The sequence below is a fragment of the Oncorhynchus mykiss genome, chromosome 4 (genome assembly GCF_013265735.2).
Source record: "Oncorhynchus mykiss isolate Arlee chromosome 4, USDA_OmykA_1.1, whole genome shotgun sequence".
Classification (NCBI taxonomy): domain Eukaryota; kingdom Metazoa; phylum Chordata; class Actinopteri; order Salmoniformes; family Salmonidae; genus Oncorhynchus; species Oncorhynchus mykiss.
The window spans coordinates 27,539,441-27,563,094 of record NC_048568.1 but is presented as its reverse complement, the minus strand read 5'-3'; the positions used below and the strand labels follow the sequence as shown (position 1 = coordinate 27,563,094).

The window sequence follows — 23,654 nt, the reverse complement described above, 5'->3', positions numbered from 1 at the left end:
TGAGTCTAACAGAACTCATTTGGCAGGCAAAAACCTGAGAAAAAAATCCAACCAGGAAGTGGGAAATCTGAGGTTTGTAGGTTGTCGAGTCTTGCCTATCCAATATACAGTGTCTATGGGGTCATATTGCACTTACTAAGGCTTCCACTAGACGTCAACAGTCTTTAGAACCTTGTTTCAGGCTTCTACTGTGAAGGAGGAGAGAATAAGAGCTGATTGAGTGAGAGGTCTGGCAGAATGCCATGAGTTCAGTCAGGCGCACGCCTGTGAGAGGTAGCTGCGTTCCTTTCTAAAGACAAAGGAATTCTCCGGTTGAAACATTATTGAACATTTGTTAAAAACATCCTAAAGAGTAATTCTGTACATCGTTTGACATGTTTCTACGAGTTGTAATGGATTTATTTTACTTTGTCTGGCCTGCGCCTCGTGTATTTGGATTTGTGAACTAAACACGCAAACAAAAAGGAGATATTTGGACATAAATGATGGACTTTATCAAACCAAACAAACATTTGTGGAACTGGGATTCCTGGGAGTGCATTCTGATGAAAATCATCAAAGGTAAGTGAATATTTATAATGCTATTTCTGACTTCTGTTGACTCCACAACATGGCGGGTATGTATGGCTTGTTTTTGTGTCTGAGCGCTGTACTCAGGTTATTGCATGGTGTGCTTTTTCCGTAAAGCTTTTTTTAAATCTGACACAGCGGTTGCATTAAGGAGAAGTTTATTTAAAGTTCCATGCATAAAACTTGTATCTTTTATCAAAGTTTATTATGAGCATTTCTGTAAATTGATGTGGCTCTCTGCAAAATCACTGGGTGTTTTGGAAGCAAAATATTACTGAACATAACGCGCCAATATAAACTGTGATTTTTGGATATAAATATGAACTTTATCGAACAAAACATACATGTATTGTGTAACATTAAGTCCTATGAGTGTCATCTGATGAAGATCAAAGGTTAGTGATTCATTTTCTCTATTTCTGCTTTTTGTGACTCCTCTCTTTGGCTGGAAAAATGGCTGTGTTTTTCTGTGACTAGGTAATGACCTAACATAATCGCATGGCATGCTATCGTCGTACAGCCTTTTTGAAATCGGCCACTGTGGTGGGATTAACATCAAGTTTATCTTTAAAATTGTATAAAATACTTGTATGTTTGAGGAATTTTAATTATGAGATTTCTGTTTTGAATTTGGCGCCCTGCACTTTCACTTACTGTTGTCATATCGAGCCCGTTAACGGGATCTCAGCCTTAAGAAGTTTTAAATGATGTCCTCAAATGTTATATAATCTAGAAATCTCACATTAGCCTCTAGAACTGATGAAATTAAACATAGAGGTCTAGTAACTCATTCCATTCTACAGGTAATTGTTTTTGGCTCATGTCTCTTTATATTGATATAGCCTAGGGGGCTGGCTATGTTGCTTCTTATCTGTAATGTTTGGAGTTGTGTTTCCACTGTTGTTAAAGACTCTTGAATTGTTCTTTACAGTTAAGTTGCCCTGGTCCTGTCAGTATACATCAACTTTAAAGAGCAACTGCCCCTAAAAACCAACTTCACATTTACAAAACAGCCTACGTGGCATCAATATGAGTCAGAAACTATCCGGAATCACGGTAAAATCCAGATGCAGACACATCAAATTGACAATGGTTTAATATTCCAACAGAGGCAGGCAATAGACAGGTCAAGGCAGGCAGGCAGGGGTCAGTAAACCAGAGGTGGAGCAACAATACCAGACGGCAGGCAGGGTCAGGGTAGGCAGAGGTCCACAATCCAGAGGTGGGGCAAAGTTACAGGTCAGCAGGCAGGCTCAGGGTCAGAGGAAGGCAGAGTGGTCAGGCAGGCTCAGGGTCAGAGGAAGGCAGAGTGATCAGGCAGGCTCAGGGTCAGAGGAAGGCAGAGTGGTCAGGCAGGCTCAGGGTCAGAGGAAGGCAGAGTGGTCAGGCAGGCTCAGGGTCAGAGGAAGGCAGAGTGGTCAGGCATGCTCAGGGTCAGAGTCAGGACAGGCATGGGTCAAAACCAGGAGGACTGGAAAAAGTAGGAGCTGAGAACAAAAACGTTGGTTGACTTGACAAACAAGACGAACTGGCAACGGACAAACAGAAAAAACAGGTATAGATACACAGGGGATAATGGGGAAGATGGGTGACACCTGGAGGGGGGTGGAGACAATCACAAGGACAGGTGAAACAGATCAGGGTGTGACAGAAACATTTATTCTACTGTCAAAATTGACCAAAAAATGTCAATAGGAAAATATTTGGTCATAATGTCAGATTTGTCTAAAACAGATTTTTGTGAGACTTTTGATCGTGACTGCAATCACAATGTAAATTAAGTTATGGTTTGTTTCAGTCTTGCCTACATGCCCACAGTTGGCAGCACAAAAGTAATCATCAATTCGGAGTGCAACTGCACTCGACCCGATCGTAATATATGTGGTAAATTTGGGTTGGGTTGGATATCTCTATGGGGCTAGTTAGGCACCATTGCTAAAGTACACAATGTACATGCGACAATATGTAAAAAATTATACATATGCAGATGTTGAAAGCATTTAACGAGAAAACAAAAAGGAGTGCAACATGAAAACATTGTGTATTTTATTGACAGCCCCTAACTAGCCCCGGAGATAGACTATCCAAAGTCAAAGCCAGATTGCACACCAGGTTGCAGGTTGACCTGCTGTTTCTCTCTCTCTCTCTCTCTCTCTCTCTCTCTCTCTGTTTGTTTGTTTTCTCTGTCTATATCTCTGTGTCTGTTTTCTCTGTCTGTCTCTCGTGTGTTTGTTTTCTCTGTCTGTCTCTCTGTGTTTGTTTTCTCTGTCTGTCTCTCTGTGTTTGTTTTCTCTGTCTGTCTCTCTGTGTTTGTTTTCTCTGTCTGTATCTCTGTGTTTGTTTTCTCTGTTTTATCTCGGTGTTTGTTTGTTTTTCTGTCTGTCCCTCTGTGTTTGTTTGTTTTCTCTGTCTGTCTCTCTGTGTTTGTTTGTTTTCTCTGTCTGTCTGTCTCTCTGTGTTTGTTTGTTTTCTCTGTCTGTCTGTCTCTCTGTGTTTGTTTGTTTTCTCTGTTTCTTTGTGTTTGTTTGTTTTCCCTGTCCGTCTCTCTGTGTTTGTTTGTTTTCTCTGTCCGTCTCTCTGTGTTTGTTTGTTTTCCCTGTCCGTCTCTCTGTTTGTTTGTTTTCTCTGTCCGCCTCTCTGTGTTTGTTTGTTTTCCCTGTCCGCCTCTCTGTGTTTGTTTGTTTTCCCTGTCCGCCTCTCTGTGTTTGTTTGTTTTCCCTGTCCGCCTCTCTGTGTTTGTTTGTTTTCCATGTCCGCCTCTCTGTGTTTGTTTGTTTTCCCTGTCCGCCTCTCTGTGTTTGTTTGTTTTCCCTGTCCGCCTCTCTGTGTTTGTTTGTTTTCCCTGTCCGCCTCTCTGTGTTTGTTTGATTTCCCTGTCCGTCTCTCTGTGTTTGTTTGTTTTCCCTGTCCGCCTCTCTGTGTTTGTTTGATTTCCCTGTCCGTCTCTCTGTGTTTGTTAGTTTTTTCTGTCCGCCTCTCTGTGTTTGTTTGTTTTCCCTGTCTGTCTCTCTGTGTTTGTTTTCTCTGTCTGTCCCTCTGTGTTTGTTTTCTCTGCCTGTCTGTCCCTTCGTGTTTGTTTGTTTTCTCTGCCTGTCTGTCTCTCTGTGTTTGTTTGTTTTCTCTGCCTGTCTGTCTCTCTGTGTTTGTTTGTTTTCCCTGTCTGTCTCTCTGTGTTTGTTTGTTTTCCCTGTATGTCTCTCGTGTGTTTGTTTTCTCTGTCTGTCTCTCGTGTGTTTGTTTTCTCTGTCTGTCCCTCTGTGTTTGTTTTCTCTGTCTGTCTCTTCGTGTTTGTTTGTTTTCTCTGCCTGTCTGCCTCTCTCTCTCTCTCTCTCTCTCTCTCTCTCTCTCTCTCTCTCTCTCTCTCTCTCTCTCGGCTATGAAAAGCCAACTGACATTTAGTCCTGAGGTGCTGACCTGTTGCACCCTCTACAACCACTGTGATAACTATTTGACCCTGCTGGTCGTCTATGAACGTTTGAACATCTTGAAGAATTAGTTTTTCCTGAACACAGCAACATAGAATACAGAGGAGGGTGAGCACACAGTCGACTGTATCACTTAAAGCTCTTCCCTGGAATCTAATTACTGCACAGTGTGTGTGTGTGTGTGTGTGTGTGTGTGTGTCATAGAGAGAGGGTGTTTGAGTACTGCGGTATTATTCAGTTCAGTTGGTTAATTGGATAGGTCAGAGTCTATGTTTGAGGTTGTTGAGTGGTTTTTGGCAATACACTGTGTAGATCAGTGGTCACCAACCTTTTCTTTTTTTTAAACAAAACTTCATTTTTTAAGTATTAACTTAATATGAACAGTTCTGTAGGAATGAGGTTTGTGCAGTAGGTCTAATACATTATCACAGCACATTGGCTTTATGCCTGGCCTGACAATACTGTTCTTCTCTGACCATATTATATTTCAAAACGCAAGCTTTCATAACAAAATAGATCAGTTGGTGTTGCCCTTGCAAGGTACAGCTGAGCATAAATTGAAATAATGGTGCTTTCAATTCAATTGGGATCTTTAAAAAAATGAGGTCAAATCATAGTCAGTGATCTTCAGGTCAAATCATAGTCAGTGATCTTCAGGTCAAATCATAATCAGTGATCTTCAGGTCAAATCGTAGAGTCAGTGATCTTCAGGTCAAATCATAGAGTCAGTGATCTTCAAGTCAAATCATAGAGTCAGTGATTTTCAGGTCAAATCAGAGAGTCAGTGATCTTTAGGTCAAATCATAGAGCCAGTGATCTTCAGGTCAAATCATAGTCAGTGATCTTCAGGTCAAATCATAGAGTCAGTGATCTTCAGGTCAAATCATAGTCAGTGATCTTCAGGTCAAATCATAGTCAGTAATCTTCAGGTCAAATCATGGAGTCAGTGATCTTCAGGTCAAATCATAGAGTCAGTGATCTTCAAGTCAAATCATAGAGTCAGTGATTTTCAGGTCAAATCATAGAGTCAGTGATTTTCAGGTCAAATCAGAGAGTCAGTGATCTTTAGGTCAAATCATAGAGTCAGTGATCTTCAGGTCAAATCATAGAGTCAGTGATCTTCAGGTCAAATCATAGTCAGTGATCTTCAGGTCAAATCATAGAGTTAGTGATCTTCAGGTCAAATCATAGTCAGTGATCATCAGGTCAAATCATAGTCAGTGATCTTCAGGTCAAATCATAAAGTCAGTGATCCTCAGGTCAAATCATAGAGTTAGTGATCTTCAGGTCAAATCATAGTCAGTGATCTTCAGGTCAAATCATGGAGTCAGTGATCTTCAGGTCAAATCATAGTCAGTGATCTTCAGGTCAAATCATAGAGTTAGTGATCTTCAGGTCAAATCATAGTCAGTGATCATCAGGTCAAATCATAGTCAGTGATCTTCAGGTCAAATCATAAAGTCAGTGATCCTCAGGTCAAATCATAGAGTTAGTGATCTTCAGGTCAAATCATAGTCAGTGATCTTCAGGTCAAATCATGGAGTCAGTGATCTTCAGGTCAAATCATAGTCAGTGATCTTCAGGTCAAATCATGGAGTCAGTGATCTTCAGGTCAAATCATAGAGTCAGTGATATTCAGGTCAAATCATAGAGTCAGTGATCTTCAAGTCAAATCATAGAGTCAGTGATTTTCAGGTCAAATCATAGTCAGTGATTTTCAGGTCAAATCAGAGAGTCAGTGATCTTTAGGTCAAATCATAGAGTCAGTGATCTTCAGGTCAAATCATAGAGTCAGTGATCTTCAGGTCAAATCATAGTCAGTGATCTTCAGGTCAAATCATAGAGTTAGTGATCTTCAGGTCAAATCATAGTCAGTGATCATCAGGTCAAATCATAGTCAGTGATCTTCAGGTCAAATCATAAAGCCAGTGATCCTCAGGTCAAATCATAGAGTTAGTGATCTTCAGGTCAAATCATAGTCAGTGATCTTCAGTTCAAATCATGGAGTCAGTGATCTTCAGGTCAAATCATAGTCAGTGATCTTCAGGTCAAATCATGGAGTCAGTAATCTTCAGGTCAAATCATAGAGTCAGTGATCTTCAGGTCAAATCATGAAGTCAGTGATCCCCAGGTCAAATCACAGAGTCATTTATTTTCAGGTCAAATCATAGAGTCAGTGATTTTCAGGTCAAATCATAGTCAGTGATTTTCAGGTCAAATCATAGAGTCAGTGATCTTCAGGTCAAATCATAGTCAGTGATTTTCAGGTCAAATCATAGTCAGTGATTTCCAGGTCAAATCATAGAGTCAGTGATCTTTAGGTCAAATTTTAGAGCCAGTGATTTTCAGGTCAAATCATAGAGTCAGTGATGTTCAGGTCAAATCATAGTCAGTGATCTTCAGGTCAAATCATGGAGTCAGTGATTTTCAGGTCAAATCAGAGTCGATGATCTTCAGGTCAAATCATAGAGTCAGCGATCTTCAGGTCAAATCATAGAGTCGGTGATCTTCAGGTCAAATCATAGAGTCGGTGATCTTCAGGTCAAATCATAGAGTCAGTGATCTTCAGGTCAAATCATAGAGTCAGTGATTTTCAGGTCAAATCATAGAGTCAGTGATCTTCAGGTCAAATCATAGTCAGTGATCTTCAGGTCAAATCATAGTCAGTGAACTTCAGGTCAAATCATAGAGTCAGTGATCTTCAGGTCAAATCATAGAGTCAGTGATCTTCAGGTCAAATCATAGAGTCAGTGATCTTCAGGTCAAATCATAGAGTCAGTGATCTTCAGGTCAAATCATAGTCAGTGATCTTCAGGTCAAATCATGGTCAGTGATCTTCAGGTCAAGTCATGGAGCCAGTGATCTTCAGGTCAAATCATAGAACCAGTGATTTTCAGGTCAAATCATAGAGTCAGTGATCTAAAGGTCAAATCATAGTCAGTGATCTTCAGGTCAAATCATAGTCAGCGACCTTCAGGTCAAATCATAGAGTCAGTGATCTTCAGGTCAAATCATAGAGTCGGTGATCTTCAGGTCAAATCATAGAGTCAGTGATTTTCAGGTCAAATCATAGTCAGTGATTAAAAGGTCAAATCATAGAGTCAGTGATCTTCAGGTCAAATCATAGTCAGTGATCTTCAGGTCAAATCATGGAGCCAGTGATCTTCAGGTCAAATCATAGAGCCAGTGATCTTCAGGTCAAATCATAGAGTCAGTGATCTTCAGGTCAAATCATAGAGTCAGTGATCTTCAGGTCAAATCACAGAGTCAGTGATCTTCAGGTCAAATCATAGTCAGTGATCTTCAGGTCAAATCATAGAGTCAGTGATCTTTAGGTCAAATCATAGAGTCAGTGATCTTCAGGTCAAATCATAGAGTCAGTGATCTTTAGGTCAAATCATAGAGTCAGTGATCTTCAGGTCAAATCATAGTCAGTGATCTTCAGGTCAAATCATAGAGTCAGTGATCTTCAGGTCAAATCATAGTCATTGATCTTCAGGTCAAATCATAGTCAGTAATCTTCAGGTCAAATCATGGAGTCAGTGATCTTCAGGTCAAATCATAGAGTCAGTGATCCCCAGGTCAAATCACAGAGTCATTTATTTTCAGGTCAAATCATAGAGTCAGTGATTTTCAGGTCAAATCATAGAGTCAGTGATCTTCAAGTCAAATCATAGAGTCAGTGATCTTCAAGTCAAATCATAGAGTCAGTGATCTTCAGGTCAAATCATGGAGTCAGTGATCTTCAGGTCAAATCATAGAGTCAGTGATCTTCAGGTCAAATCATAGTCAGTGATTTTCAGGTCAAATCATAGTCAGTGAACTTCAGGTCAAATCATAGAGTCAGTGATCTTCAGGTCAAATCATAGAGTCAGTGATCTTCAGGTCAAATCATAGAGTCAGTGATCATCATGTCGGAAAGTCTGAGCTCTATCAAGAACTGTTTCTACGCACACTGACAGGGCCCTACACACTCACACACGGACTCCAACACACACACAAACACTCACCACGTAATTTGCTCACACACACATAATATGCACATACATGTATACTTACTCTACACACGCACACTCACATAAAATAATAATATACGCTTCTGTTATGTTGTTTATCATATGTCCTGATATCTAGTCACCTTACCCCTATAGAGTATCTACCTCTACCACTCCAGTGTATACCCGGAATACCTGTTCTTGGTGGGTTTCCTGTCACCAGGTATCGTACCAGACCCATGACAGCCAGGGTCATGATGCTGGCCGTGCTGAAGATCATCCCCATCAGGCCATAGTACAGGCAGGAGAAGTCCCCTCCAATCCAGGCGTGGTTGAAGAGTGAGGCGATGGACAGGGGGTACATGCTGAGAGCCATGCCTATGTCTGTCACCGCCAGGTTGACTGTAAGGAGCTCCGGGGCCTTGAGGTGAGTTGGCCGGAGTGCTGAGGTCACTAAGACCGCAGCATTACCCAGGACCGACAGCACCGCTGGAGGGGAGAGAGAGAGAGTTCAGTCAGTCAAATAAACTGGAAGAGCGAGCAACAGTTCATCAACTAATCTAGCAATCAATTAACCAATCAAGCTCGAAAAAAGAGAGAAAGAGAAAAGAGGTTAGTCACTAGATGTCTATGGTAGAGATAATAGGAGTAGAATCTGCCAAACAGTCGTTCTCCAGCATGGCCTGATATTGGTGTTCCAGCGCAGAGCACGGCAGAGTACTGAGCATCACATGGGTGAGTGGACACTATTAATCCCTAAGTGCAGTATTTGTCATGGTAGATTGGCTCCTAAACTGAAGCCCTTGATGTATTGGTAATGTAGTGACAAGATGGCACAAAGGCCTCATTCCCTTCATCCACCTTTTTCTCTCTCCCTCTTTTCCTCTCCCTCAAGGGCTGAGGAGTGTCATCGGGGATACAGAATGTTCTATAAAAGCAACATAAAATATTTTTTTATGGATAATTGATTGCTTCAGTGCTGCCACTTGCAATGGTCTTTTAAGAGTGTCTCTCTCAACTTGCATTGTGAGAACTAACCTAATGCACCATACTACAGTACTGAGGAAATGTGGAGACGTGGACACTGCCCAAATCAACTGTCTGGGAGTTTAGGGGTTTGGATGGTGTCTGCAGAGCAAATGAAAGGAAATTCGATGGGAACCCTCCTGCATCCAGTCTCATTTCCTAATGTCCAGGTCTCATTTCCTAATGTCCAGTCTCATTTCCTCATTCCCTGTGTCTTATCTCCAATCCACTTCTTGTTAGAACTGCTAGGCCGATAGCTGGGAACGTTTGAGCATTGAACAGCCTCAAATGTGCTTTAAATGTGCTCTACGTCACCTATTTTAATAAATCTAAAACCAAAACTAAATAATGACTCAATATTTTCCTATTTACCCTCTACATCTATCTATTCATAGCCATCATATAGCAATGCAAGCAACATCTGTGGTGGTTTGTTAATGAGCTCATTATCTAATTATCTTATTATTCTATTTTATAATACTGTGTTTTTTTGGGACATTTTCACCTGGTCAATTATTGCAATGAAAACCACATGAACTGAGCTGAACACACTGTTATTCGTTCTAACTGCTTGCCTGCATTACTGCCCCATTTGGTATAAAGACAAATATTATTTAATTGAATTGAGTCAAACACTGTCCCAACACATTTAGCACACATTTTCATCCAAAGAGACTTACCGAATTCACCAACTTATATTCAGTGTTTCTTGCGGGAATCTAATCCGCAATCTCACCATCTGTGAGAGACAAGGCCTGCTTTGACAGTGGACAACTGGTGAAAATACACTGAATGTTCAAAACATTAGGAGCACCTTCCTAATTTTGAGTTGCACCCCCTTTTGCCCTCAGAACAGACTCAATTCGTCATGCCGTCGTCGGCATGAACTCTACAAGGTGTCGAAAGCGTTCCACAGGGATGCTCACCCATGTTGACTCCAATGCTTCCCACAGTTGTGTCAAGATGGCTGGATGTCCTTTGGGTGGTGGACCATTCTTGATACACACAAGAAACAGTTGAGCGTGAAAAACCCAGCAGCATTACAGTTCTTGACTCACTGGTGCGCCTGGCACCTGCTACCATACACCGTTCAAAGGCACTTCAATCTTTTGTCTTGTCCATTCATTCTCTGAATGGTAGGCATACACAATCCATGTCTCAATTGTCTAAAGGCTTAAAAATCATTATTCAACCTGTCTCCTCCCCTTCATATACACTGATTGAAGTGACATCAATAAGGGATCATAGCTTTCACCTGGATTCACCTTGTCAGTCTATGTCATTTTCCTAATGTTTTGTACATTCAGTGTATATTGTTGTTTTATTAGTGTCCAGGTCAGGGACATCATTAGGCTATTTCACACAGGGTAAATCTGTTTCACAGTGAAATTGGCTAGAGGTAGGGAATAGAGAGAGGATAGATTGAAGATAGTGGTGAGGGATAAGGAGAGGACAGATAGATAGAGATTATGGAGGATAGAGTATGGATAGACTGAGAATACATAGTTGGAGGAAGGATCGACTAAGAATATGTAGATTGAGGATTTTGGAAGGATAGACTGAGAATATGTAGATGGAGGATAGAGGAAGGATAGACTGAGGATATGTAGATGGAGGATAGAGGAAGGATAAACTGAGAATACATAGATGGAGGATAGAGGAAGGATAAACTGAGAATACATAGATGGAGGATAGAGGAAGGATAGACTGAGAATACATAGATGGAGGATAGAGGAAGGATAGACTGAGAATATGCAGATGGAGGATAGAGGAAGGATAGATTGAGAATACATAGATGGAGGATATAGGAAGGATAAACTGAGAATACATAGATGGAGGATAGAGGAAGGATAGACTGAGAATACATAGATGGAGGATAGAGGAAGGATAAACTGAGAATACATCGATGGAGGATAGAGGAAGAATAGACTGAGAATACATAGATGGAGGATAGAGGAAGGATAGACTGAGAATACATAGATGGAGGATAGAGGAAGGATAGACTGAGAATACATAGATGTAAGATATAGGAAGGATAAACTGAGAATACATAAATGTAAGATAGAGGAAGGATAAACTGAGAATACATAGATGGAGGATGGAGGATAGTGGAAGGATAAACTGAGAATACATAGATGGAGGATAGAGGAAGGATAAACTGAGAATACATAGATGGAGGATAGAGGAAGGATAGATTGAGAATCTGTGCGTACGTACATAGATGGAGGATAGAAAGAAAAATGGAGAAGATGTAGAGGACAGATGGAAAATAGAGAGTGATGGAAGATAAGGAGAGAAAATTGAGAAAGAAGAGGATAGAGAGATTGTCGGAGATAGAGAGAAGATGTCTGGAAGATAGGATTGTGGATGAATATGTACTGTAAGTGTATTGAGGCAGAATAGTTGAGAGACAGAAGGGTTGAGATGCGTGCTTCTCAAACTCTGCACAGGCACAACAGCTTTGTTCGTGTGTCTAGTCAACATCAAATATGGCTGTGGATAAATAATAAACCAGAGCACTCATATAGGCAGGCTATAGGAGATACACAATGTTCTCTTTGAATAGAACTATAAGATATGACTATACTTTCATTCTCCATGTAGTTGTTATATAATCAATTATAAAATGGCTTTGGAGAAATTACACATGGATACCATTCAACTACTCAGTATGAGATAAAAAAAACTACTCATAAATACTCAGAATGCACCATAATGGACAGCCAGTCCTTCAGAGAGTGGTTTAAAGTCATAGATTAAACTATGTGGGAGCTTGCATGGGATGTTACACATTTTTTTACTTTCATCCTCCTGGAGATCAGGTTCTCACTCAATCTATTTCAATTGTTAATAAATGAAATAAAATCACATTTGACATGCTTCATTAGCAACTGGTATAGACTGTCAAAGTGGAATGAATTCTTTCAAAATGTTACTAATGAATGAACAATGAGGGCAGAAATATCTTGAGTCTATAGGTATTCAACTCCTTTGTTATGGCAAGCCTAAATAAGTTCAGGAGTAAAAATGTTTTTAACAAGTCACATAATAAGTTGCATGGGTAAAAATAAAAAAAATCTGACATTGAATATCCCTCTGAGCATGGTGAAGTTGTTCATTACTCTTTGGATGGTGTATCAATAAACCCAGTCACTACAGCGATACAGGCATCCTTCAGTTGCTGGAAAGGAAGGAAACAGCAGGATTTCACCCTGATTCCAAAGGTGACAATAAAACAGTCAGAGTTTGATGGCTGTGACAGGAGAAAACTGAGGATGGATCAACAACATTGTAGGTACTCCACATTACTAACCTAATTTACAAAGTGAAAAGAAGGAAGCCTGTACAGAACACAAATATTACAAAACATGCATCATGTTTGCAACAAGGCACTAAAGTAATACTGCAAAAAAAAACGTGGCAAAGCAATTAACTTTTTGTCCTGAATACAAAGTATTATGCAAATCCACTACAAAACATTACTGAGTATCACTCTACATATTTTCAAGCATAGTTGTGACTGGATCATGTTATGGGTATGCTTGTAATCATAAAGGACTGGGGAGTTTTTCAGGATAAAAAGAAACAGAATAGAGCAGGCAAAGTCCTAGAGGAAAACTTGGATCAGTCTGCTTTCCACCAGACACATGGAGATGAATTCATCTTTCAGCAGGACAATAACCTAAAACACAAGGCCAAATCTAAACTGGAGTTACTTACCAAGAAGACAGTGAATGTTCCTGAATGGCCGAGTTACAGTTTTTACTTAAATCTTCTTGAAAATCTATGCCAAGACCTAACAATGGTTGTCTAGGAATGATCAACAACCAATTTGACTGAGCTTAAAGAATTTAGAAAATAATAATGAGCAAATGTTGCACAATCCAGGTATGGAAATCTCGTAGAGTCTTACCCAGAAAGACTCACAGCTGTTATCGCTGCCAAAGGTGCTTCCACAAAGTATTGACTAAGGGGTGTGATTACTTACAGTGCCTTGCGAAAGTATTCGGCCCCCTTGAACTTTGCGACCTTTTGCCACATTTCAGGCTTCAAACATAAAGATATAAAACTGTATTTTTTTGTGAAGAATCAACAACAAGTGGGACACAATCATGAAGTGGAACGACATTTATTGGATATTTCAAACTTTTTTATCAAATCAAAAACTGAAAAATTGGGCGTGCAAAATTATTCAGCCCCATCACTTTCAGTGCAGCAAACTCTCTCCAGAAGTTCAGCGAGGATCTCTGAATGATCCAATGTTGACCTAAATGACTAATGATGATAAATACAATCCACCTGTGTGTAATCAAGTCTCCGTATAAATGCACCTGCACTGTGATAGTCTCAGAGGTCCGTTAAAAGTGCAGAGAGCATCATGAAGAACAAGGAACACACCAGGCAGGTCCGAGATACTGTTGTGAAGAAGTTTAAAGCCGGATTTGGATACAAAAAGATTTCCCAAGCTTTAAACATCCCAAGGAGCACTGTGCAAGCGATAATATTGAAATGGAAGGAGTATCAGACCACTGCAAATCTACCAAGACCTGGCCGTCCCTCTAAACTTTCAGCTCATACAAGGAGAAGACTGATCAGAGATGCAGCCAAGAGGCCCATGATCACTCTGGATGAACTGCAGAGATCTACAGCTGAGGTGGGAGACTCTGTCCATAGGAAAACAATCAGTCGTATATTGCACAAATCTGGCCTTTATGGAAGAGTGGCAAGAAGAAAGCCATTTCTTAAAGTTATCCATAAAAAGTGTCGTTTAAAGTTTGCCACAAGCCACCTGGGAGACACACCAAACATGTGGAAGAAGGTGCTCTGGTCAGATGAAACCAAAATTGAACTTTTTGGCAACAATGCAAAACGTTATGTTTGGCGTAAAAGCAACACAGCTGAACACACCATCCCCACTGTCAAACATGGTGGTGGCAGCATCATGGTTTGGGCCTGCTTTTCTTCAGCAGGGACAGGGAAGATGGTTAAAATTGATGGGAAGATGGATGGAGCCAAATACAGGACCATTCTGGAAGAAAACCTGATGGAGTCTGCAAAAGACCTGAGACTGGGACGGAGATTTGTCTTCCAACAAGACAATGATCCAAAACATAAAGCAAAATCTACAATGGAATGGTTCAAAAATAAACATATCCAGGTGTTAGAATGGCCAAGTCAAAGTCCAGACCTGAATCCAATCGAGAATCTGTGGAAAGAACTGAAAACTGCTGTTCACAAATGCTCTCCATCCAACCTCACTGAGCTCGAGCTGTTTTGCAAAGAGGAATGGGAAAAAATGTCAGTCTCTCGATGTGCAAAACTGATAGAGACATACCCCAAGTGACTTACAGCTGTAATCGCAGCAAAAGGTGGCGCTACAAAGTATTAACTTAAGGGGGCTGAATAATTTTGCACGCCCAATTTTTCAGTTTTTGATTTGTTAAAAAAGTTTGAAATATCCAATACATGTCGTTCCACTTCATGATTGTGTCCCACTTGTTGTTGATTCTTCACAAAAAAATACAGTTTTATATCTTTATGTTTGAAGCCTGAAATGTGGCAAAAGGTCGCAAAGTTCAAGGGGGCCGAATACTTTCGCAAGGCACTGTATGTAAATGCAATATTTCAGAAATACATTTTCAATAAACATGTTCTAACTTTGTCATTATCGGGTATTGTATGTAGATGGGTGAAAAAATATATATTTAATCAATTTTGAATTCAGGCAGTAAAACAAAATGTGGAACATGTCAAGGGATGTGACTACTTTCTGAAGGCACTGTACTATACATATAGGTAGAGTTAGTGCTAAAATAGTCAATACCGATAGTCCAGGTAACTGTATAGACTAGTCCAGATAACTGTATTGACTAGTCCAGATAACTGTATAGACTAGTCCAGATAACTGTATAGACTAGTCCAGATAACTGTATTGACTAGTCCAGATAACTGTATAGACTAGTCCAGATAACTGTATAGACTAGTCCAGATAACTGTATTGACTAGTCCAGATAACTGTATAGACTAGTCCAGGTAACTATATTGACTAGTCCAGATAACTAACAGTGGATTGGGGGTAGAAGCTGTTCAGGGTCTTGTTGGTTCCAGACTCGGTGCATCGGTACTGCTTGCCATGCGGAAGCAGAGAGAACAGTCTATGAAAGAAGCCCGAAAAATGTAATCAATTTTAACATGGACAGCAGAGAAATATGATTAGTATTTTCGACATTGAAGATCTATACAGATGTAGGACCTTAATTGTATTACTCTTTTGTTGCTGCAAAGCAGGAAATGCAAACGTATAGTGCATTTGAGTTTTAAAAATGCTTCTAAAGTTTCCACTTTGAAATGACAGACTTGATTTGATCTAACGAAAAACAAATCAACCTATAATCCACATAACAATTCACATTTCCTGTTGATGCAGGATTTTCTTCCTGCTGTATCAAACTGGCTCAAATTATGATCCTACATCTGTATGAATCTTAATATTGATCATAGCTCACAGCCAGACAGAACATAGCAGCATGCCATGACTTCTAATGAGTTGGATTCAATTAGGAAGGTTAGTTGTTACGTAGGCCTAATCAATGGCATCACAAGGTGAGGAGCCCCCATAGGAACTCAAGTCATTTTTACCAGCAACTGTTCTCCTTGTACATCCACAAGTGCTCAACATGCAGGTAATTGGTCTCATAATGATTACCGTGGATGGAGGTAAAGCCATCCAGGAGAATGAGCTCTGATCCCAGGTGGGCTGATGTAGATCTGTCTCCAGCAACCAGTCATCATAATTATTAACCCCCCATTTGTAGCGCCCCAGTGAGTGCATTTAATTGATCCAATTTGCTGGCCTAATTAATTTATCCTCGGCTAAGATATGATGCAGGGCTGTAATCCCCATGAGGCTACCCACTTGGCACAGACGTCAGTTCAACGTCTATATTTGATTGACATTTGCTTGAGTTGTTAATAACCTCTTAGAGCCAGGTGAGACGCCAGCGTCTCACCTAGCCAACAGGAAATGGAAGTGCGCAACGCCAAATGCTAATAGTACTCGATAAAACTCTAACTTTTATTAAAAAACACATGCAGGGTACTGAATTAAAGCTACACTCGTTGTGTATCTAGCTAACATGTCAGATTTTTAAAATGCTTTTCGGCGAAAGCATGAGAAGCTATTATCTGATAGCATGCAACACCCCGAAATACCTGAAGGGGACGTAAACAAAAGAATTAGCGTAGCCGGCGCTACACAAAACGCAGAAATAAAATAGAAAACATTCATTACCTTTGACGAGCTTCTTTGTTGGCACTCCTATATATCCCATAAACATCACAATTGGGTCTTTTTTTCGATTAAATCCGTCCATGTATACCCAAAATGTCCATTTATATAGCCCGTCTGATCCAGGAAAAAACAGCTTTCCAAAACGCAACGTAATTTTTTTAAATTAAAAAAGTTGCCTATAAACTTTGACAAAACACTTCAAACTACTTTTGTAACCCAACTTTAGGTATTAGTAAACGTTAATAATCGATCAAATTGATCACGGGGCGATCTGTATTCAATAGCAGCTACTCTGGAAATCATGGTCCACATTCTCTCTTCCATTAACTTCCTGTTGTTTACTCGACGAGAGGAAGTGCCTATTTCTCATATCACCAAGGATTAACTTCAATAGAATTGCCAGTACTGGTGACATCGTGTGGAAGCTGTAGGAACTGTAAACTGACCGCTATCTATTTTCCCTTGCCATAGACAATTCAGAGACTGGCGGATGGATACTGTTTTTTTTTTTTGTGACCAGGTTTGTCTTGGGATTTCGCTTGCTATTCACGTTCTGTTATAGTCACAGACATGATTTAACCCGTTTTAGAAACTTCAGAGTGTTTTCTATCCACACATACTAATCATATGCATATACTATATTCCTGGCATGAGCAGCAGGACGTTGAAATGTTGCGCGATTTTTAACAACATTTTGAAAAAATTCTAGAGAGCCTTATTGTGAATTCAACGTGAAATCAACTAAAAATGTCACCATGTCATTAGTTGTGTGAAAAATAAACAAAATGCCCTTAAATGTATGATTTTTTGCAAATCCGTTTGGTTTTCCACATTTTTTCAACGTCGACACATTTAGTTTTTGGGTTGAAAATATATGGAAACAATGTTGATTCAAACAGTTTTTGCCCAGTGGGTACTGTTGAACAGCAGGGACCCTGCAGTCCATCTTACTGGACGCAATGAGAGGGATTCCACCAGACCTTAATTAGCTATTACAACCACTAGAGCAGCCAAGGGGACTGTATCTGTCAACATCAGATCAAGGAGACTCATGTAGCTCACCAAATAGCATTCTGAATAAAACTTCATTTTGGAACAGCATAGAGTTGTGGGATTGACACTTCTACAAAGAAAGTAAGGACGTTTATCCAGTAAGCTACAATTACACAGACAATTGTAAAATATCATGACAATGAGCTAGTAAAAAATTGCACAGAGGAGATTGATGGGTCCAATTGATTTGACTCTGAGGGTTCACCAAGAGTATTTTCCATTAACTAGATGCATGGAAAGGCATTGATCATCCCCGGTATTCACATAGTGTCATGACAGTGACACAATCGGTGAAAGGTATTGAAAGCCTGCTACAATATGGATAATTTCATGAGATGGAGAAGACTCCTCCGTATCTCTCTCTCTCTCTCTCTCTCTCTCTCTCTCTCTCTCACTTCTCTCTCTCACGCCTCTCACTCTCTCTCTCACCTCCCTCTCTCTTTCATAATGTCACATGTGTAATTTCATTCCTCTGGGTCATTATTTTCCCACTTTTCTCAGATTACGGCAAAAGCTAATCTAATAAAATATATGACTGGAACGACTAGAACAAACTGCAAACATCACTGAAGCTGGAGACTCATATCTCCCTCACTAACTTTAAACACCAGCTGTCAGAGCAGCTCACAGATCACTGCACCTGTACATAGCCCATCTGTAAATAGCCCATCTGTAAATAGCCCATCCAACTACCTCATCCCCATACTGTTATTTATTTTGCTCCTTTACACCCCAGTATCTCTACTTGCCATCTTCTGCACATCTATCACTCCAGTGTTTAATTGCTAAATTGTAATTATTTCACCACTATTGCCTTTTTATTGCCTTACCTCTCTTATCTTACCTCATTTGCACACACTGTATATAGACTTTTTATATTGTATTATTGACTGTATGTTTGTTTATCCCATGTGTAACTCTGTGTTGTTGTTTGTGTCACACTGCTTTGCTTTATCTTGGCCAGGTTGTAGTTGTAAATGAGAACTTGTTCTCAGACTAGCCTACCTGGTTAAATAAAGGTGGGGGAAAAAAATCATACAAATATGCTAAATCAAGCTTCATAATCCATTATGGATCTATAATCATCATGCCTCAACTCTCATCACCTAAACCAGGGGTCCCCAATTACACTCAGCCATGGGCCAATTTTTCCTTGAGTGGATGGTCAGGGGGGCGGAACACATAATTCATTATTTGTACACTGCAAATTGCCCACCAGAATCCCAAACAAATATAGTATTTGACAAAAACTAAATCATTTCAAACCCTGATTACATTGGGATACAATCACATTCTCCTCTCTATTTCTGGAATACTTGGGGAAGATTTCCCAGAATTAAAATCACTTTGAGCTGATTTCCTGCTGATTTTCCTGGTGATTTTACAGTCTTTTACAGTCTTTTATGTACAATGTTTTGTTTTTTAAGCAGGATTTTATTATTTTATTATTATTTATTTTTTTGCTCAGAAAACTTTGGGGGGGGTGAAATAAAACCACCCACGGGCTGCGTGTTGGGGAACCGTGACCTTAACCATACTAGCAGGTTGACACCCCACATACCCTTTTTCCTCTCGAATAGGAACCTCTCCACATCTGACCTGTTTTATCACCCTTCTCCCCTCTCCTAACCTGTTACCCAGAAAACATGCTTGAGGTCCAGCTAGCTACAGCAAACATAATAATGGAACATTAATTAGAAAATTGATTGCAGCCCACGTTTCTCACATTAGAGATATTTGATTAATGTGGCCTGAATCACTCTGGTTTCAATCTCGTTTATATAACGTCTCCCTCCACCTCAACACCCTCCAACCCTCCCTCCAAACCCCGCCAGTCCCATATTCTGATGGAGATTTAATTAAACCAAGGGGAAATATTGTATTCATTCTTCCTCCACAGGTTTATAATCTGAATGTAATCTCCCATTGTTCAGTGAAAGGGAAGGATGTGAGGCTTTGTCCTTCAGAAAGCCAACAGTACCTTGACAGAACAATCCACAGCAACCGTTGGTGGAAAAGGAGAATCAGTGGTGAAATTTCTCAATGGTAATGATTTATGATGCATCTACAATGTAAATTCATTGCTGGCTGTGTGAAGTAGACATGCCGCCTACCTGACATAGGCGGCCACTCGAGTGGCCAACTGAAAGACCTCGTCAATAGAAAATATCTTTCAATGTTCATGTATAAAGAATGGCATGTTTTCCTTGTGTCACTGGGAGAAAGAAATGAATCGTGAACATTTGTAAGTCTTGACATCTTCAGCGATTTGAACTTTCCAAAAACACTTATTTTTGTTGTGCCTTACTTACAGTCCCATGGTCCTGGTCTCGTTGGAGGAGGTTAGGGTTGATGATCGGGATGGAAGTTTGCCTTTCAATTATTCCTCCCTTACTTACAGCCTGGCGATGCATGATGTCTTATTCAGAGAGTTAGACCTGAGCCAGGTGATGGTCTGCTCCGATGACCCGACACCACATCACCACATTACCCGGTTGTTTGTCAGATTTAGACACACACAGGCCAGACAAGGAAAACCAAATGTCGAGTACACAAATATCACAATAACAGCTGGAGTTTTGTTACACCTCTATGCGATAAAGTTGCTCCTTATTGTAGGTAGACTGACACATGCATTAATCCAAGCCATTTCTAAAGACTCTGGCATGAATACGTTTAACTCTCCCAAGGTGCATGTGTTCTGAGGACAGTAACCTGATAATCACCTCTTCTGTCACATACTAACTGCCTCTGTAGCAAAACATTTACATTTTTGAGCATAGGCCTATTCATTTCTGTAACAACACACTCATTTATCACAAATTGTAAGTAAGCTAGTCACAGTGCCTCCTAAAGACATGATTGACATTGGGAAAAGAGGGTAGGCTGTCAGCTGACCATTGATGTTTATGATTGATGTAAATATGCTAGTTAGCTAGCTGGTTATTTTCTTACTGATTGTGATTCATCTTCAATGCTCCTAAATAATAACTTCATAATATAGCCTAATATTATACATTTTCTAACTCATGATATATCGCGGGCTGGCTAGTGGTTTGTGTGATTATTTTAGTATATGGTGGTTAGTTTTAGATTCTATGCCTGTGTTCAGTGCTTAATTTGTAAATCGGGAGGTGCCGGAAACAAAAAGTTAGCGTGAGAGGGGGGGTGACCTGGGGAGCTCTGAGGTACCAGACAGCATGAGAAAAAAATCCCCTTTACAATAAAGCATTGCATGCACATCATCACATGTGTGTAGTGGCATAGAGCAGTAGAGTAGAGGCTCTTCCAGAAGTTGCACACACGGGGAAAGGTTTTTGTAGCCGAGGGTCTGGAAATAATGTGTCCTTTTATAACAGCATTTCATGTCATTTTACATGACTGGAGACTTTGGCAGAATATTTTTTTAATATCACACAATACATCAAGATGACAGGCTACTTTGACTCTGACAAACTAAGATCAATAAAAACAACCTCGTCTTGAATCCATTAATAGCCTAGGTGTGTGGAGACACACATATTGTACAAAATTAGGAGGATTTTATAGTCCTAAAATTGCTTTCCAGTTTCCCTGACTAGCCCAATAACGCAAAGCTCTTGTGAGAGCAAAATTGCAAGATTATGTTAGAATGGTGTTATTGCATCAAATAGTTGTTTTATGCAAAATAATAGAAGGTTCTTATAACTCTATTGTGTCTGTGGGAACTGAAAGTGGGCCTCTGGGGGATTTAACACTGACAGAAGATGTACCATGTCTTTGGTAATATCACATTCCAGAGCACGGGTTAATGTTTCTGTACTGGGGTACCAGGGGGAGATGACTCCACTATGGAGTTGGGGGGGCAGACACTGGTCTCTACACAATGAGGACAGTTTTTACAGCAGATACTGTCTGCTGTGAATTATAAGTTAATTTCATACAAATCTTAAAATTGTGATACTTTCCATGCATCTGTTGTTTGTCATGTAGACTGAAGGAGGATGGACTTAATGGCTATAAAATGCTGTGGCTCAAACCAGCTGATTGAGTTCTCAGTGATCACCTCCAGGGGTGATTACCAACCAGCTGATTGAGTTCTCAGTGATCACCTCCAGGGGTGATTACTGACCAGCTGGTTGAGTTATCAGTGATCACCTCCAGGGGTGATTACCAACCAGCTTGTTGAGTTCTCAGTGATCACCTCTAGGGGTGATTACCAACCAGCTCGTTGAGTTCTCAGTGATCACCTCTAGGGGTGATTACCAACCAGCTGGTTGAGTTCTCAGTGATCCCCTCGAGGGGTGATTACTGACCAGCTCCATTTCTGCAGTAATGAAATAATAAAGTTTGATTGTTTTGAAGAAATGTTAAAAGTCTCTCCTTTTGATTACAATAATTCCACCACACTCTTATGCAGAGTGGAACAGGGAAACCCAAAAGCACACTCAGACGAGGAGACTGGGATGAAATAACCAAGGTATTTATTGAAACACAGGGGGAAGATGGATTGCAGGCCAAGGGAAGCTCGGGCGGGTTGCAGGAAACCAGGTGCGGAGGATGAGGCTGAGGCTGGAGCGAGAGGGGATGGGACAGGGCAAGCACGTCCGGAGGGGAATCCAATGAAGCAGTAGAGTGGGGAATACAGGGCAGAGTAGCAGGATGAGGAGACGTGGGACTGGAGACAGGCACAAGAGTCAGAGCGGGCAGAACTGTAGTGGAGAGTACTGTGTCAGGCAAGGAAAACAGGCACAACTGTTAACAGGATCTAAATAGTAACAAACAGCTAGAAACGTAGACTGACTGAGCAGAGATTATGATCTGGCAGTGTGGAAGTGGCAGGACTGAGTATTTGTAGAAGTCTTGATTATGGAACAGATTGCAGCTGGTGGGGATCTGCTCTGTCTCCGCCCACCCAATCACACACACACAGGGAGAGAGAGAGGGAGAGGGAGAGGGAGAGAGAGGGAACTGGGGGAGTGGCGGCAGGTCAAGGAGACACAGGATGAGCAGTAGAGGGCGTGACAGGAGGAGATGTAACACACACTCTCGCCGGCGATAGGATGTTTTCACGAGAGCATTGGCTATCTCTCGCTCTCTGTTCGCTCAATAGGCCTATTTGGAAGTTGATCAAATATTTTGGTAGCCTACAGCATACAGGTTTGAAAGGGTTTTCCCGTGATTGTATTTGAAATATAGAGAAAGGCCTGTTTTGTCTGCATGCTGTTCACTGACAGATTTGCCATACGTTCCTGACTGTAGGCTACTGTATGCCTTTATTGTCTTGTTTTTGGGCTACAAACAATCCACAGCAAAGCAATTTTTTTAAATAAGCTATTTATCCTCTGTGGCTAAATTATTGGCCTTCTCATGGTGTAGTAGGCTATCCTGAATTATTGCATTTCATTCTGAACAGACAGTACTAATTCTATAACTTTATAACTAGCTAGTGTACTTCTCTTTCAGGGGTGCTGCAGAATCTCCAGCAACGCTGTGGAGATGAGACTTGCAGGCTCATGTCTATCAGAGACACTGAGGTTTAAAGAACTGGAGACTTTGTCCAAGATGTCAGACCATTTTTTCAAGGTAATCAGGGTACTCACATTCACATATGCCGATTCATGGACCGTCTATATCCAAGTTGCATCCCATTTATGCGGACCAACATCACATTGGATGAACATAAAACGTTAATATCGTAACGAATATCTTATAAAGAATTATGAATTTCAATTTGTTGTGACTAATGTAAAATAGTTGGCTAGGGGTTAGGGTTAGGGGTTAAGGTTAGGGTTAGGGGTTAAGGTTAGGGTTAAGGCTAAGGTTAGGGTTAGGGGAAGGGTTAGCTAACATGCTTAGTATTTGCAAAGTAGCTAAAAGGTAGTAAGTACATTTTACACATTTTAACCAACAGGACACTTTCACTACTGGAAGCTGAGGTCCAGGGATGACAGTGTAAAGTAGAAAGTGAGAGAACTCCAATATTTATGGCACCTAGGCACCAGGGATAGGAGTGTGTGCGTGTGCTTGTGCATGTGTGTGTGTGTGCTTGCATGCCGATGTGTGATAAAAATGTGTCTCTGGATGTTTGAGATTTTTTTTTAAGTGAGTGATTTTACGCTCAAACCTATTAACATCATGATCATGCAAGTGTTGGAGTTGACATGTCGAAAGTGTTTGAAATGTGAAGCTGAAAGAGAATAAAGCTTGAGTTCTACAGAGTCATGTGAATAAAGCTTGAGTTCTACAGAGTCATGTGAATAAAGCTTGAGTTCTACAGAGTCATGTGAATAAAGCTTAAGTTCTACAGTCATG

The 23,654-nt window shown here is 40.5% G+C and overlaps 1 protein-coding gene across 1 annotated transcript in view; it reads right to left on the bottom strand.

Moving 5' to 3' along the window:
* Nucleotides 1–23,654, bottom strand: part of LOC118964415 (opsin-5-like) — a 64,303-nt gene that overhangs the window by 38,470 nt on the left and 2,179 nt on the right. The window contains exon 2 of the mRNA XM_036975467.1: nucleotides 8,186–8,479. Coding sequence (XP_036831362.1) covers nucleotides 8,186–8,479 — 294 coding nt within the window. The remainder of the gene's footprint in view (nucleotides 1–8,185; nucleotides 8,480–23,654) is intronic.